Source organism: Halichoeres trimaculatus, unplaced genomic scaffold (genome assembly GCF_033239565.1).
Source record: "Halichoeres trimaculatus isolate MK-OKI-2021-1 unplaced genomic scaffold, fHalTri1.1 fHalTri1_scaffold_51, whole genome shotgun sequence".
Taxonomy (NCBI): Eukaryota; Metazoa; Chordata; class Actinopteri; order Labriformes; family Labridae; genus Halichoeres; species Halichoeres trimaculatus.
Window position 1 is genome coordinate 14,263 of NW_027437230.1, and position 17,576 is coordinate 31,838.

At 42.4% G+C, this 17,576-nt stretch overlaps 1 protein-coding gene across 1 annotated transcript; it reads left to right on the forward strand.

Moving 5' to 3' along the window:
* The first annotated feature begins 1,546 nt into the window (after positions 1-1,546).
* LOC141786592 (5-hydroxytryptamine receptor 3A-like) lies at positions 1,547-13,658 on the forward strand. The gene is made up of 10 exons (XM_074665189.1): positions 1,547-1,612; positions 2,355-2,399; positions 2,499-2,608; positions 8,727-8,896; positions 10,429-10,589; positions 11,109-11,214; positions 11,302-11,319; positions 11,431-11,604; positions 11,788-11,873; positions 12,307-13,658. The coding sequence occupies exons 1-10, from the start codon at positions 1,577-1,579 to the stop codon at positions 12,550-12,552; spliced, it is 1,152 nt and encodes a 383-aa protein (XP_074521290.1). The 5' UTR covers positions 1,547-1,576; the 3' UTR covers positions 12,553-13,658.
* Positions 13,659-17,576: the final 3,918 nt, after the last annotated feature.

A 17,576-nucleotide genomic window follows, 5' to 3' on the forward strand; every position in this document is an offset into this window, starting at 1 on the left:
AGAATCCTGAAGTGCGAGCCAGGCTTTACACTTAAACAGCGTATCTTGCTCCATGGTGCTCACGTTTCACACATGTGGACAGCTGACGCTTTGTGGCCGGCTCTGATACGTTACAAGGGGGCGTGTCTGTCAGTGAAAAGACTTCCGCGAAGCCTGCACTTGTGTTTCCTCGATTATGCCTCCTCCAGCTCAGTCTCCTCTCTCCTCTCTCCTCTCTCCTCTCTCCTCCGAGCACATTTGGCACTTTGGAATGTCCTCCAATATGGCTGCTCACAAAGTACTTCCGGTGTCGCAGAGGAGAGAGGAGATAGGAGACTGCATTTTTTTGGCACATTGGGAAGCACCCCATGTCGTAAATTCCGTGGGTGCGGCCAGGGCTGGTCCGTCCTACAGGCGAAGCAGTTTCTTGCCTGGGGCGCCAGGTGTGCTTGGGGCGCCTCACAAAAAAATAAAAAATAAAAATAAGAATATTTGGGCGCCCAGGTGCCCCCCTCCTTTTCTACACAATGAACAAATAAGCAAGAATAAATACACTTTTTATTTACAATATTTCATCTGGCCTGGCTGATGCACTTGAACAGAGACACGATGCTGCTGCTGCTTGCTTTAGTGGGGGGGGATATGTCTCTGCACAACTGGCAACCGCAGCCCAATCAAGACGTGCGCGTAAACACAACTACATGGGGTACGTCTCAAAGCTCCAAAGTTCCATCCTTCCTTCCTCCACTTGCGTCGTTCTCTTGCGTCTTAGTCCCTCCAACCAGAGATGCATGGGAGAGACGCGAGGAAATAAAGAGAGGAGAGAGGAACGGAGGAGATTCGTTTTTAGAGCAATGGGACATCCTCTCCTTCGGAGCGTCACATGAAGCGACCAGTTTCAGTGATGATGGCATCAGCTGATCACCTCTGGATCATCTGTCAGTCAGCTCTAACAGCTGTTTGTGCGTCTGGGCACGTGCGCTGTAATAACTCTGATCAAACAGAAACAGTAACAGAGATTTGTCTGTTCCTTTAACCAGTTAAACACACACGTAACCATAAAGAAAACCTGCTCTCTGTATATTCTGTGTGCTGTTTAGAAGCTCACGGATCACTTTTCCGGTAAAATGCGTAATTGTGAGATTATTTATGAATTATTTATCCTTTATCTTGAGCCAATCTGATCGTGAACTCTGAAGCTTCAGAGTGAATTGTGAATTAAAGCCACAAGCTGCTCTTCTGTTCAATCTTCCTCTTGACTCTGGGTACAGCTATGTTCACACACTCTGCCATGCTGAGTTGGAAAAGAAGTCACTGTATGCTTTGTGACTCTTCTCAGTCATTAGTTACTGCAGTTCACAGAACTGTTTTATTCAAACCAGGAACAGGAACATGAAGTGACTACTCTCCAGTTTACAGTCAGACTTAATGACTGCTTCTTTTACAGGGAAATTACTGTTTTAATGAAAATGTCTTGTCTTCTCTGTAGGTGATTGGCCAGATCATTGTAATTATACCAACATCGTAAATTACTTTCATTTATCGGACAAAGTCAAGTACCCGCCCAACCAAACATATCAGGAGCCCCACAAATGTAATGCTGTTTATAAACCTCTACAGCATTTTAGACGTGGTAAGTGTTTTTAATTAATTTTTTTTTTGTCTTCTGCAGAAGCCATATTACTGCTTTATGGATTAATGTCTGTGGGAGTAGATCTCAAACTCACTCTGTGTTTAGTTGGACCATGGACCAATGGATGAAGTCCAGTTTCTAGACCTCAATTTATCCACTAATTTCAACACAGCAGTCATTCTTTCTCATCAGTCAGTTTGTCTTTCCTTTCTTTTGTCTCTAACATAAATTACTTGTGAATTATTTTAGAAAGACTCCCTAACCCTAACTTTCTTCAGTTCCCAAAAGTTTTCAAGGATCTCCATTACAGAGTAAAGTCTGTTTTATTGATACAGTGATTTCCTCTGCAGAGTTATGTCTGTTTTCATGACTGCAGTGATCTCCTCAACAGAGTCATGTCTGTTTTTAATGCAGAGCTGCCTGAGGTCCATCTGGTCATAGTTTTGGTTCCTGTCCCTGTTGTTCAGAGGTTTCTCCAGATTCTCTCATCCTCTCATGATATCATGTTGTGCAGATGATGAAATCCTCTCTGGAGGCTCATTTTTTTCGACTCACTCATGTGACTAACCTGTTGATAATGACTCATAGTTTCTCCTGCTTCTTCTTTGACATGACTCAGCTTTTTCAGAATTTTGTTGTTGCTAATGTTTTTTTTAAAGCTGTTGCTGGCATTTATGATAATTAAATGTAGGTTTATCTGACCTTTGAGGCTTGATCAGGACTTTCTTGTTTCTCCTCGTAGAAAGAAAAGGAACAGGAATTAGTTTCTTACTTTTGGATGATGATGGTGAGTTCACTCTAAAGACTTTTTGTTTGACTTTTTGGTCTTTTTTGTTAAAAGACCATATGACTCATCTAACTGAACTTTACATCTTGTTCTTTTAAGTGGTGGGAAAATAAATTTATCAACTGGAAACCGAGGGATTTCTGTGAGACCTACGAGATCACTGCTCCTACTGAGCTGTTGTGGAAACCAGATTTAACCATTGAAGAGGTGTAAGTTTGTCTTTCTGTCCTCCACAGTAGAAAAAGCTCTGTGCACAAGGCTTTCTGACCAAACTCTTTCAGTTTTCGTTACAAACCTTTGTTTTCCTTTAAAACATTCACTGTGTTGGTATGTATGTATGTATCATCAGACAGTTCCTCATGCTCCTCACTAACCCCAATACCCTGACCCCTCTGAGCCTATTCAGGCCAGAGAGTAGTTCTGACTGTCCCCCTAGAGTTCAGGTGCCTCTGGAACATCACTTTCTGAGGGTGCTTTTCAACCAAAAGGACCAAAAACATAAATTCCCCCTTGTTGTCTGCATTTCCTCAGCAGCTTTAGTCTCATGAAGATTAAACAAACCAAAGCAGTGCTGAGAAGCGATAAAAGGGACTGCACTGCACCCCCAAACCAGCAGAGGGCAGTAAGAAAAAGACAAAGGCCATACAACAAAGATGACACAATTGGTGCGTCTCTGGGTGCATCTCAAAGCTCCAAAGTTCCATCCTTCCTTCCTCCACTTGCGTCATTCACTTGCGTCTTAGTCCCTCCCACCAGAGATGCATGGGAGAGACGCGAGGAAATGAAGAGAGGAGAGAGGATGGAGGAGATTCGTTTTTAGAGCAATGGGACATCCTCTCCTTCAGAGCGTCACATGAAGCGACGTGTTTCAGTGATGACGGCATCAGCTGATCACCTCTGGATCATGTGTCAGTCAGCTCTAACAGCTGTTTGCGCGTCTGCACATGTGCGCTGTAATAACTCTGATCAAACAGAAACAGTGACAGAGATTTATCCGTGTTTTTAACCTGTTAAACACACACGTTACCATGAAGAAAACCTGCTCTCTGTTTATTCTGTGTGCTGTTTAAAAGCTCATGGATCACTTTTCCGGTAAAATGCGTAAATGTAAGATTATTTATGAATTATTTAGCCTTTATAGAGCCCATCTGACTGTGAACTCTGAAGCTTATTAATGTAACCCACCTTATTGTGTCTCAGGAAGATTTTATTTATCAGTCAGTTTTTTGTATTAATCCTCTGTTAAATTGATTTGATGATGGTTGTGTTCAGTGTTTTGTGCTTTAAACTCACAGCGAACACTGTATTACCAGATTTATGATCAGTTTCTAAATGATCCTCTGTGCCTGTTTTCAGCTCGACTTTTCTCTCATTAAACTCTGTTGCGTTTGTGAAGTGTCATGTAAAGTCTGACCCGCTGCAGTGTCCAATCAGAGAGTGATATTCTATATGGGGGCGTGTCTGTCAGTGAAAAGACTTCCCCAAAGCCGGCTCTCGTGTCTCCTCGATTATAACTCCTCCGATCAGTCCCCTCCAGCCTCTCTCCTCTCTCCTCTGTCGCTTTGGGACAGTCTTCAAAATGGTGACTGGGAAAGTACTTCTGATGTCGTGGAGGAGATAGGACGGAGGAAGCACCAAGTTAACGCATTGAGACGCACCCTCTATGGGCCCCCTACACACTCCCCCTCCATGACGGAGTGCACGCCGTCACAGAGTCACACTCGCAGCTGAATGGATGTCTTTAGCTTTATGCCCTTCTACAGTTTGTGAGATATCACTGTTCAAGCAACATGATGATTAAAGCGTTCTCACAAGAGATAAGCACATGATGTGGCAACTCAGAGTGCGCTGCAGTCACAGATTCCACCTTTTTTTTTTTTTTTTTTTTGTAAAAATGTCTACAACGTCTTCATACCTCAATCTTCAGACATGATTTACCGCCTTCCTCCTTCATTTGGAATCCTTTCTTAACTCTTCTGAGAGACAGTTTTTGCTCAGAGAGCTTCAGTCTGACAGGAGTGTAGGAAATCTTCCCATCTGCTACAAGGTGAATTGTCTGCCCTCCAGGACATGATTGTTCTCTCTGTACCCCGTTTTTAACTCGCTCATTTTTAACAGTACAGGCTTAAAATGCATATATGTGTATCAAAGCCTTGTGCTATTCACTGCATTGCCATAAAGGTTTTTGCTCTTTAACTGCAGTTTAAAATCTTGCAAAATCTGCCTCTCATACGGTCAGGACCTCACCTAGCTGCAAAAACAAGTATAATTTACACACACACACACACACACACACACACACACACACTCACACGCGCACACACACACACACACACACACACACACACACACACACACACACACACACAAAAGAATGATCAAATTTCACTGCACAAGTGCAGCTGAGACTTGGAGTAGGGATGGGGCTTAGCAGCCAATCAGAAGCACTCTCTCTCTATCACAGCACATTTTAGGCGTACATGAAATTGATAAGTGGCCATTAATCCAAGTGTATCTGTCTGCGGCTTGCAAGACAGAGGCCTGTCGTGTAGTGGGCGCGTCGTGTAGTGGGCGTGTTGTGTAGCGATGTAAAGACTACACGACACGCCCACTAGATAAGTCGGAAATCACGGAAAACCACGCGAGACACTGTTAAAGGTTAAAAAAAGGAAGAAGACAAAAAATAAGAATGAGCCAAGGTTTATCAAGATTATCATTATTATTATGTAAAGAATTGAAAAGACATATTTCTGTGTGTGCTGCAACATTTAATAACTTTAATCTTCTTTTTGGACAGTGAATTGAAAATGATAGAAAAAACCCTGGTGGTATAATGTAGTGGGAGTGTCACGTAGTGATGTCAATACATGACACGCCCACTATACTGTTCTTAAAGAGATATGAGCCCGGGTAGCATTTAAACTTTGAATGTTCTGCTCTGCTTTTACACTCAATACCGTTTTGCTTGTTGCCTTATAATGAATTGATTTTAAAGCGTTGAAATGTTAATATTCTTTGACTCTGCCACAAAATAATGATAATAATTAAAGAAACAACTCGGGACAAGAATTAATTAGCTAAAATACAAACACATATGTATATATATATTTATGTATGATAAATGTATATATATATATATTTGAGATTATGAGTTCATTATTGTGTGGAACCGTGGGAGGAAGCTGGAAGAGAGCGCATGCGTCCAGGCAATTTCTGGACGCAGAGATGCGGCTCTCAATGTTTTCAGTGAAGCTTGTAATATTTGTTCCCATTTATTAGTGCGATGGCTCTGTGAAATGTAAAACTTGCATGTTGCTATGCAAATAATAAAAATGCAACATGTTTCAAAGCTTCCCAATCTATATTTTATATCATAAATGGCTGAGAAAAGCCTCAGAAGAGAGGGCTCTTTCCATTTTCAGCTGGAAACTTTTTAATTTGAGTGCTGCCTCCCCTGACAGGTGCTGCACCAGGGTTTTTTTTTCATCATTTTTCAATTCACTGTCCAAAAAGAAGATTAAAGTTATTAAATGTTGCAGCACACACAGAAATATGTCTATTCAATTCTTGACATAATAATAGTGATAATCTTTCCATGGCTCATTCTTATTTTTTGTCTTCTTCCTTTTTATAAACTTTCAACAGTGTCTCGCGTGTTTTTCTGTGATTTCCGTCTTATCTAGTGGGCGTGTCGTGTAGTCATTACGTCACTACACGAACGCCCAGTACACAACATTTCTCCATTATTCCAGTGCTGCATTTGTTGGAATTTCCAAGTTCCGAGTGGGAACACCCAACTGAATGCCCCCCACCAAGGTCAGAATTTCCAACTTGGAAGCTGGAGCACTCACACTATCCCTGAGTTCTAAGTTGGATATTCTGAGGTTCCAGGGTAAATAGTAACTAAGCTCCTGTTAGATTCTCTTAATTTTAGAATTTCTGACTAATGTTTGTTGCAATAAGTCAGCCATGTATATAGTATTATTTAATGTTGATATACAGAAATACTACTGTTATGGCAAGCAACTGGAATGCTAAACTCGGCGGTGACGCCATTCCCACTCCAGACTTTCCAGTTCTGAATACAAATGCAGCATAAGTAGAGTACGTGGAGCAGAGACTGGGGGGTGGGGCTGAGCTGCCAATTTGAAGCACTCACTCCCATTTCACAGCCCATGTGACGCATGCATGAGAACTGGGAGTTGATGCTGGCTAATTAAATATTCAAGAGGAAGACACGTAGTTGGAGCTAGTAAGCGCTTAAAGAGTTTTGTACAGAAAAACACTCTTGCTCTTGTGAGACGTGATTCAGGACCAGTGTTTGTGTTTTTGACTGTTTTGCTGTTAAATGCTGGTTGTGGTAGGAGTAGGTTGTGAAGCTTGGTCAGCCACAACAGCCTTGAATAAACTCTGGACCTAACTTCACATTTATTTAAATCAGTGGTTTTCAAACTGTGAGGCCCGCCTCCCCTGGGGGCTGCTAAAGGGTCCAGGGGAGGCCCAAGAAGAGAAACTACATGTCTGAATTAGCACTGAGCACAAAAATTATGGAAACAAATGCACTGTAGTTTCATCATTATTTTCCCTGATGCTGTCTGCATGCTCGTCTCTGTGTGTGCGTACACACATGTTTGTTTATCCTTTGTGTGCATCGGGGTGGAACATTGCCATGCGCTTTGTAGAGAGCGGAGGAGAGTTGTGAACGCGCAACCATGCAGGCAGCTACAGGACAACTGCTCTGCTCTGCAACCAAACAGGACACTCACGTATCCCTCAGGGGCATGTGTCCACAAACACACACTAATGTGAACATATGAACTCAGCTAAACGATGTATGGCGAAATGTACTTCTTAAGAGACCTCTGGAAATGTTGCCGTTGAGCCTTTTAGCAGGTCTCATATATCAATTTTGGGGTCTCAGACCCCTACGTATTTTGCACAATGGTAACGACGGATATTTAAAGTTGGGTTTTTCTTTCACCAGATTCTCCAAGGCCACAGTGTGTACCTTGTTTACTGTGAATTTGTAATCTTTTGGCGTTTGAAAAGCTGTACTAAACAGTCTTCTTAAACAAGAGTTTTGCAGATGCTAAAAGCAGCTCTGTGTATGATTGATCTGTAATTGAATGATTTTTTAATTCCTGAATTTTGATTGATCTTTTATTCTCTTTTGCAGTAGTGGACATGCTTTCTTTCTTGGCTCAAGAGCTTTCATCTAATTTTATTTTAATGTTTGATGTTCATGAAGTCATCATGATAAATGAACATATAGGCATTGAACGAAATTCATCTAATTCCTACCCATTTCAGCTAAAATTTGGGGGACTGGTTTAGAACAGAATTTATAAAATAAACATTCATATGTTTTGTGGTTCCAACCAGAGTGGAGTGTTTATTTATTATAAGTAGTTTTTGTTTTATTTAAATAGGGGAGGCCCCTACGACCTCATGTTCTCTGAAGAGAGGTTCACTGTCTTACACTTTGAAAACCCCTGATTTACATGATAGATAGATAGATAGATAGATAGATAGATAGATAGATAGATAGATAGATAGATAGATAGAATACTTTATTCATCCCCAAAGGGAAATTCATGTTGTTTGGGCTCATCTTCCAAAGATTAAAGAATTAAAAACTCTGATGGTTGCAGGGAGGAACGATCTTGATGTATTTTTCTTTAGATATTTCAGACCAGTAAAATCCTTAAACTGTACATTTATAACTGATGTGGTAGCCCTACAGCACTATTGAGATTCTGAAAGGTTGTTTTTGTTAGGACAGTTTCTGCTGCTGTCACAGCTAGCAGGTGGTAGTGGAGGCTGCTATTTCACTGATTCTTCTTTTTTCATGAGGAAAGGCAAATTTCAATCTACCCTTAAAAGGAGAAGAGCTCTAAAGACAAAGAGGATTGAACAGGTCTGAAAGGATCCACTAAAAGCAAGAATGTGGATTATCAAGCCAGAGCAGAGATCTACTGGTGTTTCAGTTCCAAAGGTCCCCCTTTGAACTTGTAGGGAGATCTTATCTAGGTGACAGACTGGTGACACTTTAAGCCACATCCAGAGTTTACCAGGACACAGGTCTGTAAACAAGACCCTCTGCACCTGTCCTCTCTCCATGTGTCCATGCTGGTGTCTGAGGTGTTAGGGCTCAGTCTGTGCCGTCAAAGTGTTTTTATCGTTTTGTCACTGAGATGAGCTCAGAGCTTCATTTGACTCAAATGATGAACTTTTTGCCTTCATTTCAAGCAGAAACACAAAGAGAATTTTTCAACACTTTGAATCTACAGCATGCTTTTAGAGTCACTTGTTTTTTGTCTCTTTCAGAACAAACAAAGATAAGCTCTTTAACACTCAGTATCTCACCATGAGGTTTAATGGATGGATAAATCAAAAGAGTGGCATGGTGCTGGTCAGCACCTGTAAGATGGATTTCTACAGATTTCCCTTTGACACTCAGATCTGCAACTTAACATTCAAGTCAATCCAACATGAGCGTGAGTATAACTCTGAATGTTTGTGTTTTTAACATTAAATCTCTGATTCTTGGGATCAGGGACCAAACATGCTCCACATTTGACTTTTTGATTCTCATGTCTATTATTTATTACAACGAGCTGTTTGTTTGAGCCTAATTACGACTGTGTGGGACCTTTAGACATGTAGAAAACACATTTCTTTCATCCATTTTACAGTTAGAGATATTTCCATCTTTTCATCTTCATTATCATTTGACTTAAAGTCACTTATTGTTTGTTATTTCTTTAAGGGTAGAGTAGGATTAAGTTTTATTTTCTGGCTGTTTTTGATTCAGAGACATTAGAACACTTTTTAACCCTATCAGCATCCAGCTGGCCTCCATCACACTAAAGATGACAGGGACTATATTTTAGCTGTGAGCTGAGCGCTGCAGATATTTATCTTTTTGTTAGCTGGTGTCATGATCCTGGCTGTTGTGGAAGCTGCTCTCTCTCTCCTTTCCCCTCCCCTCTCTGTGGAGCTGCTTAGAGGTTTCCTGCGGCTGCACTCTGCACACCTGTCTCGAGTTGGGTGATTAGGAGCGCCGGCACTTAAGCTCTGCTGGAGGAATGGGCCGGCCAGTTGATTCCTGCTCTCACCGTGGTAATCAGACCGATATAGTATCTCTTGTGTTTTTGTGCATGTGTGTTTTTTGGATCTCTTGGGGACTAACCCTTGTATGTCTCTCTTTCCAGTGCCTCTAAGGATCACCCCTACAGCTGCTCACCGACAGCCACACTCTCCATCTCACCATCTAAACCTAATCTCTCAATAAAAACCCTCAAACCTGTTTTTGCCTCAGTCCCCCTTTGGGTCCCAGAAAACCCTGCTGGTTTACAAACCATCACAGCTGGCTTATAACTGAAACTAAAATCTCAGATTTGATTTGATCCTAAAAATGTAATGATGACGTTGACATATCAAAGCTGTGACAGATGGCTGAACATTGATCAGAGCAGTTGACTCTCTGTTGAATTAGCCATGAACAAGAAGTGTTAAGAGAGCCTTCATGGTTAGAGATAAGTGTGGCAGTTTGATAACTCAAAGGTTTCTAAAAGATCCAAAGAATCTGATGGAGTTTACAGAGAGTGAGGACATCACTTTGATAGTATTGATAGAGAATAATCTCTAAAGTTCTCTCTACGTTCTGTTCAATCTGTGACTGACCCTCTTCTTTCAACTGCTCAACTTTCTCATTCACTGACAGACAATTTCAACACTTTTTACAGGGACGCTCTAAGTAGCTCTGAGCTACCCTGGGTCACATGCTACTTGGCTCCGATTGGTTAAAGGTCTGTCCAGTTGCTTCCATCACTTCCTCCTGCAGCCATTTCTGATCCCCTCTGGGAAAAAAAGGACAAAAATGAACACATCAGGAACAGTTCACCAAGGTCAAAGGGTCTGGAGTCCCTGGGCTAGTACAGGACTTCATGACACCAAGACCAGATACCTTGTCTTTGTTAGAACTGGAAGAAAATACTCACACTTGTCTCTCTTTCTCTATCATCAGTGGGACAAATACAGCTTCGTTCAGGTATCCCCAATGGATACATGTTAAAGGATACTCGTGCTTACATGAAGACTGAGTCGGAGTGGCTTCTCATGAACGTAACCGTGGAAACTACAATGGTCTTTAAATTTAACATTCCCTCAAGCATGCTGGTTTACACAGTGAGTACCAGCAGCAGGAGTCTGTACGCGCAAGCGCACACACACACACACACACACACAAACACACACACACACTAACACACACTAACACATTTTCATAGAGCCCATTGGTCCATCTCTTCCAAACAGGCCAGACTCTATTCACATGTTGATTCTATTGATTGAACAACATGGACTGCTGCAGAGCATTAGCTTGTTTGGATCAACACACACCTGTTCAGCTCCCCTCATCCTGAACAGCTCCAGTTTTTCTTCTTTCCACTAGTTTGGTTCCAAACACTGATGTTGCTTTGAAATGGCCAAACTGTCCCCACTGCTTACTGATTTGAGTGTAGTTCAGTCTATAAAGAGAGAAACAGTGAGCATTAAACAAAGACTTTGACTCTATGATAACCTGTATGATGCTAACCTGCTGATTTGACAGCTCATTGATATGCAGTGGGCACAAAGACTGTTGAGCTTTCTTAACTGAAGTGTTGGAACAAAAAGACCAACCTGATCTTAACCATGATTTCACAGATGACTATAAAGAGGCGTTCAGTCCTCTATGTGGCCAACTTCATAGTCCCCGTCCTGTTCTTCCTGTGTCTGGACTTGGCCTCCTTCCTGATCTCAGAAAGTGGAGGTGAGAAGCTGAGCTTCAAGGTGACTGTGCTGCTGGCTGTCACAGTGATGCAGCTGATTCTGAATGATATTCTGCCTTCTTCTTCAGACAGGATCCCACTCATAGGTAAAGGAGCTCAGAGTCCTGCACTAACTGATGGATCTTAAGCAGCACCTACTAACTCACTGTGAGCTCACTGATTGCTTTGCTCTTTCTGTCACTGCTTTCTTCTTTCAGCCGTCTACTGTATCGGGGTTTTTACTCTGATGATGCTGAGCCTCTTGGAGACCATTTTGATGATGTACCTGATGGAAAAGGACCATGTGTCCCAGGACCAAGAGGCAGATAAAGACCAAAGCCTGGGTGAGGACTACAGGGACCAAGCAGGAAAAGTCCCCGAGTGCTTCAGAGGTGAGATTCAGCTCAACTAACATCAATATTAACAGAAAGCTTTCTGACTGAAAGGAGGAAACAGACAGCTGCCTCATTTGTGGAGCAGCAGAGTCTTTCTCCAGATCTTCCTCATGTAGAATCTATCATTTCAATTTGTTGTCTCTTTGTTCAGGCTCTAAGCTTTCCCATGTTTCTTTACAGACATGAACAAATCCATTCCTTGTGTGCGTGTCTTTGACCAGTCCCCTGCTGGGATGCCTCCTGAGCTGCTGCCAGAGGTGAAAGAGGTCAGCATAAAATTGTATTTCTGTCAAACTGCTGTGATCCTTCTCTGCTCCATATTCTCTTCATCCCATAGATCCAGAGCCCCTAGAACAAACCCTGACTCAGCTTTAGGTGACAGAAAGAGAGCAGACGCAGAGGGCTTTGAATGCGGCTCTTGGTTTGTTGTTGCTAACAGAGGGAAGTTTGTACATTTTGCTCATGGAGCTCATTTCCAATCAGGGTTGAATCATTTGGGGTGTAACTGTCTGAGTCATCTGAAAGCCTCAGAAAGGCTGATTTGACACTTTCTTCCTTTATTCAACACCTCCCCCCATCAGCAGCTTCTCAGACAGAATATTAGGTCCACTGTTGACTTTCAGTTCAATGACTCCTCTTTTCCATCTTCTTCTTCCTCTAACCGCTCTAATACACCATGGTATGTTTTTGTTTTTTCAGGGCAGCAGCAGCCAGCTGACCCAGGAGATCCAGGACTTACAGAATTTGAGCGACGAGCTGAGGGAGGTTTTGAAGACAGTGGTTCTGCTTCTCAGCAGCAGGAAGGAAGAAGAGGACCCTGGCTACTGGACCAGAAAGACCAAAACACTGAACCGGATTTACTTCATTGTTTATCTCCTAGCTGCCAGTGTGTTCCTGGGATCTGTGTTTTCAGTTTGGCTCCATGAAGACCACCAGAACATCTAAAGAGTGAAACCAACAGTACAGAGAGTCATAGAGTCCAGATGTTCAACAGGTCAGAGTTAAAGGCTTGATTTGGAGGATCAGTCCTGCTTCCTTAAAGACCCTGTGAGGACTCTAGACCTGATCCTCAAACAGTCTTGCTCTTTTCTATTTGCCTGTTGGTTATTCAGGAGTTCAAAACTGGTCATTTCTAAATTTCTAATGATATTTCTCGGTATCTGTGGCTGCTTCAGATTTTCCCCAGAGAACACAAATTCACGGACCACACAAAGACCAAATGTCCCTTTGATGACTAATAGGGATGGGTACCTTTCACATTTAAAATGAGACTGTACTGATGCCAGTACCTGGCAATATTTTTCATCAGTATATAACCTTCCAATTTTGTGTTTATGTCTTGTATGGAAAATCACCTACTCTTTCACTCTTCACAGTCAAATGGATGCATTTAAGTACCTAAACATGGTCCTTTTGGGTTTGTGTGAGTCGGTATCCGGTACTTTTGACAGAATTCGGTCAGTACCTATAAAAGTACCTGAATGGCGGGCTTGGCAGGCTGTGAAAACAATTTCCCAATTGGAACACTAAAGTTATCTATCTGTCTATCTTATCTATCTAATATGGTACCCATCCCTAAGGACCACTAAATGCACACACTAACAAGAGCCACGTCTTTACCACAATGGCTGAGGATGCTTGTGGGACAGAGTCTCTATTTTAAAACTATAAAAGGATAAATGCATTGATGAATTGAAAGTGAAACTTATTGTAATAAACTGGATAAATGGAATAAAAGAACATACCAACCCACATAAATTGACTAACCCACCCAAGATCTCTGGGGCATTGACCACAATATAGGGGAGACTGGGGACAGTTGCAGCAAGGACGGTTGCAACAAGCCTTATTTCTCCAATCAGAAACATGCTAGAGTGATGACACTCACACTGCACATGCTCAGTTAGACCCTCTACCCACCAAGGAGAGAGAGGCCATATTGGGCATCTGGTCCTGCTTCTATCAAGTAAAGTTGTTTTGGAGGTATGAAAGTAGCTTTTTTCATGAGCTGTTTTTTAGTCATACTGTCCTGACCTTATGTATGAATGAATCCAAACCTTTCTAGTTTGAATCACTTTTTGTTGACTATTAAATGACATGGTGAGCATGTGTCAATGTCAATGTGGCTAACTAGCACACAGCGTTTTGTCATGACTGGTACCATGGGGACAGTTGCAACTGTTGCAACTGTCCCCATGCTGTTAGGTTAGTCATACTAGAAAAGACCACACAAGCGGGGGAGGTAGGGCAGGGGGCTCTTCTCACACCCCTGTTTCTACTATGCCCCCTGGGGCATGGGGTAAAAAGGGGATCCGCTGCCTTGGGTTCTGGGCGAGTGGCACAGCAGGGGTCCCGCGGCGCCCCGGAGGATGCCCATGGCTTTATATCTACTTATTTACTTATTTACTTATTTATTTATTTATTTAATCCTCTTTTTAAAATTATTTATATATGTATGAATATATATATGTATGTGTATGTGTGTGTGTATATGTATGTGTGTATGTATGTATGTGTATGTGTGTGTATGTATATATATGTGTGTATGTATATGTATATATATATATATATATATATATGTAGATATATATGTGTATATATATGTATGTATATATATATATATATATATGCCGTGTTGTGATATTGTTGTGTGGTCGTCTTGTGGTGCTGTGGTGTTGTTGTGCTGTTGTGTGAACGTATGGGTATGGATGGACAGAATGTTAATGTGCGGGTGTCAGGGTCCACGGTGGAGGGCTGGTGAGCTGTGATAAAGATGAGAGGGGGATAGGGGTGGGTTGGGACAGTAGGCTGTGTACGGGGGATACTGGGTTTCTGGGGAGAGGACTTCTGTGGTCTCTGGTGTCTGACCGGGTGCGCTGGGGGCCGGCACCGACTCGTGATAGGTGGTGGCCTGGGCTGGGTCCGTCCTCCCGGGTGCCTGGCCGAACCCCCCATCCTCGGGGGTGAGTGGCCCTTGGGCACAGGTGACCCCTGGTCTTACCCCCTGCACTCGATCGGGGGCCCTGCGTCTAGCGGGGCCTGCAGACCTCAGTCCCTGGCCCCTGGGGTCCTCCCTCTGCAGTGTCGGGGGCCTGCCTCTAGCCTTCCCGGGACGCTCCCCCCTTGCCTCCTCCTGGATTGGCGTGCTGCTGTCTCCATGGTGGTCTGTCTGGGACCTGTGCTCTGTTGTGGCTGCGGGACGCCCGGGGATGAGGGCTATCTCAGTGCATGTCTGGCCTCTGGGAGCAGCGGGGCCACATCTGCATGATCACTCCTTGGCATGATCACCTGACCCAAATCAAACCCAATTTTCTATACTGCCACCTGTAGCCCTATATGTGTAGGTGAGTATATGAGTCTGTGTATAGATCTATATACGTATATGTACCTCTTTGCAATTGTCATTGTTGTGCTCACTGCTACTCATGATTTCTCCAGTTCATCTCTCCAGGTTCTTCTTGTGATTATGACTTCAAAGACCCCAGGATACTGTCTCCTTTCAGGCTCAGTAGCTGGTTATTTGTTTCTCCTGTCTGTAGTCATCTGTTCAGTTGTTGTGGTTGTTCTCTACTGTTGTTTTGTTGTCTTTCTCTCCCCCCCTGTCTAGTCTCTTCTCTACAATCTTTTCCTTTTTCACTGTTTCTTTCCTGATATCACCTTGTTCTGGTTAAGCAGTAATCTTCAAACTTGGCAATATACGGGAGGGAAACTGTATGGATACATGTATGCGTATGTATATGTATGTGCATACATACGTATGTGTGTGTGTATGTATATATATGTATGTGTATTTATGTATAAAATATAAATATATAATTTAAAAAAAAAAAAAAAAAACAAACACTAATAAAGAGTATTATTTTAACACTCAAGGGCAGCTCTATACATTAACGGCTCCCTTTGGAAAAGCAAATGTGTTCTGCACAATACGGCAGCCAGACCATAATTCTGTTGTCGTGACGCTGAACAGGACAAGGGGAAGAAAAAAAAAAAAAAAAAAAAAAGAAAAGACCACACAATCATATTTTTTAACATTTTTAGTTCAAAATAGGCAACATTAATATATCTTATTGCTCATGATGAACAGAACAGGCAATCACATGGAGAAACTAACGCTAATGATAAAGAAAATAATTTCCCAAATAACTTGTTAAGCAAAATTTAGCAATTAGTTATTGTTGTATGTTGTATGTGTCATATAAACTTGTCATAGAGTGAATGAATCATCTAAATAGAGAAATTGTATTCTGTTTATTTTCAGTATGCAAAGAGTGAGGAAGAGAGTCACTAACAGAGGGGTTCCCCTCCGTATTTTGGAACAAGCCTCAGATATTATTATAGTTGAGGGCAAATCAGTGAGGGCAGTGGCCTTTGACATATGCCACACCACACTGTTCAGGTTCCACATTAAAAAAAAAGAATCTTGCAAGCACGGCATCAAAAAATAATTGCAAGTTATTCTATTCTTTTTGTCCCAAAATGTAATATTGAGTTTTTATAGCTTCAGTAACATCTGCACATTGACTCAATGTTTAAAACAAAACAAAACTAATTAAATACCTTAAAGCTGTACAGAAAAAAAAAATTGAATTTGAGCCCACTCTGGGTCATACCATTAGTATTTGTCCTATTTAGACAAAACACTGAGAATAATTAGTGAAAAATTAATGTTTTTTTTATATGTTGCAACCCTGATCTGTGTTGCAACTGTCCCCAGGTTTGGGGTCAGTTGCAACATCTGAATTCCTCTATTCAAATGAATATGTTATATGTAGCCATCTTTAAATGGCATGGGCATTTAGCATACGGATGTAGGTTTAATATGTAAAGATTTGGTGAGACTAGTCCAAATATTCTCTGAGTAACTGAGAGTAATGTAAAAAGTGTTGCAACTGTCCCCAGTCTCCCCTACCAAGAAATGCAAGATTGTCTTACACAAGTCCTGAGGCCGATGACGAGAGCGGAGGGGGCGACTGAGATGGCTGGGTCCTGCTGCAGATGTCTGCGGATGTCCGTTGAGGGATGATGGAGAGGCTGGAGGCCTACTGCAGGTCATCTGAGCGTCACGGAGGTGATGTCCGATTAGTTGAGTCCGTAGAATCGATTCTCACAGCGGCAGTAGCGGCTGAAACAGCGGCGATGATGCCGAGCGTCGGGTTGAAACTTTGGCGGAGTTCCAAAGTTGAATCACCGCAGGGAAAGCAGTGAGCAGCGCTCGTCTCCTGACGTCAGCGTATGAGGGGGAATCCCCGTCGATCAGCTGGGAGTCTCAGGGAGAGACCCAGGCACCGATAGATGACTGGATGCAGTCGGGCTGAGGTGACTTGCGTCTCAGCCAGTCTGGAGCCGGTCTGGAGCTGGAATGTGCGTTGCCAGTTGAGGACGTGTGAAGATTCAGGAGCAGAAGGAGAAGAGGAACCTTCTGGAAGAAGTAAGAGGAAAGAGCTTGGATGAGGGGTAGAGGAAAGAGCCAATGTTCTTGTCCTGGAGTGGAGTTTTACTCAGCTTTTTCCCGCCGAGTCAGTGAGGTCACTTTAGGCTGACGCCCCTCCACCTCTCATCTTTCTGCACGTGGATCAGATTGTCCCAGAGATCACTTACTAACTATAACTTTAAACTGTAAAGAGATTCCCACGTGTAATAGTCAAAATAACATTTCTTATGATTTAAGCTTCACATCAAGACTAAACATGATAGGTTTTTCTCTTTATGAACCCAATAAAATCAAAATCAAGATGTTTCAATGGGAAGACAGCAGTTTTCACACACACATTATCAATGATTCTCATTACACAGTACATGTTTGCAAAGGTGAAGATGTACATGTAAGTCTTAGTGTAAAAACATCATTTTTGTGCTGTTCTCAACTGTGTGAATCAAAGAGTCTTTGTCTTTGAGGAGAAGGTGGGGAGCAAATCTTCCCCCTGGCATTCCTTCTTTCTTGTTCCCAGAGAGAAAGGTCGAGGGTC

Coding starts and splice junctions, on each gene's coding strand:
- LOC141786592 (XM_074665189.1), top strand. CDS start 1,577: ATGCTGTTTATAAACCTCTACAGCATTTTAGACGTG. Junction 10,590..11,108: donor CAAGCATGCTGGTTTACACA/GTGAGTACCAGC, acceptor ATGATTTCACAG/ATGACTATAAAGAGGCGTTC. Junction 11,874..12,306: donor TGCTGCCAGAGGTGAAAGAG/GTCAGCATAAAA, acceptor TTGTTTTTTCAG/GGCAGCAGCAGCCAGCTGAC.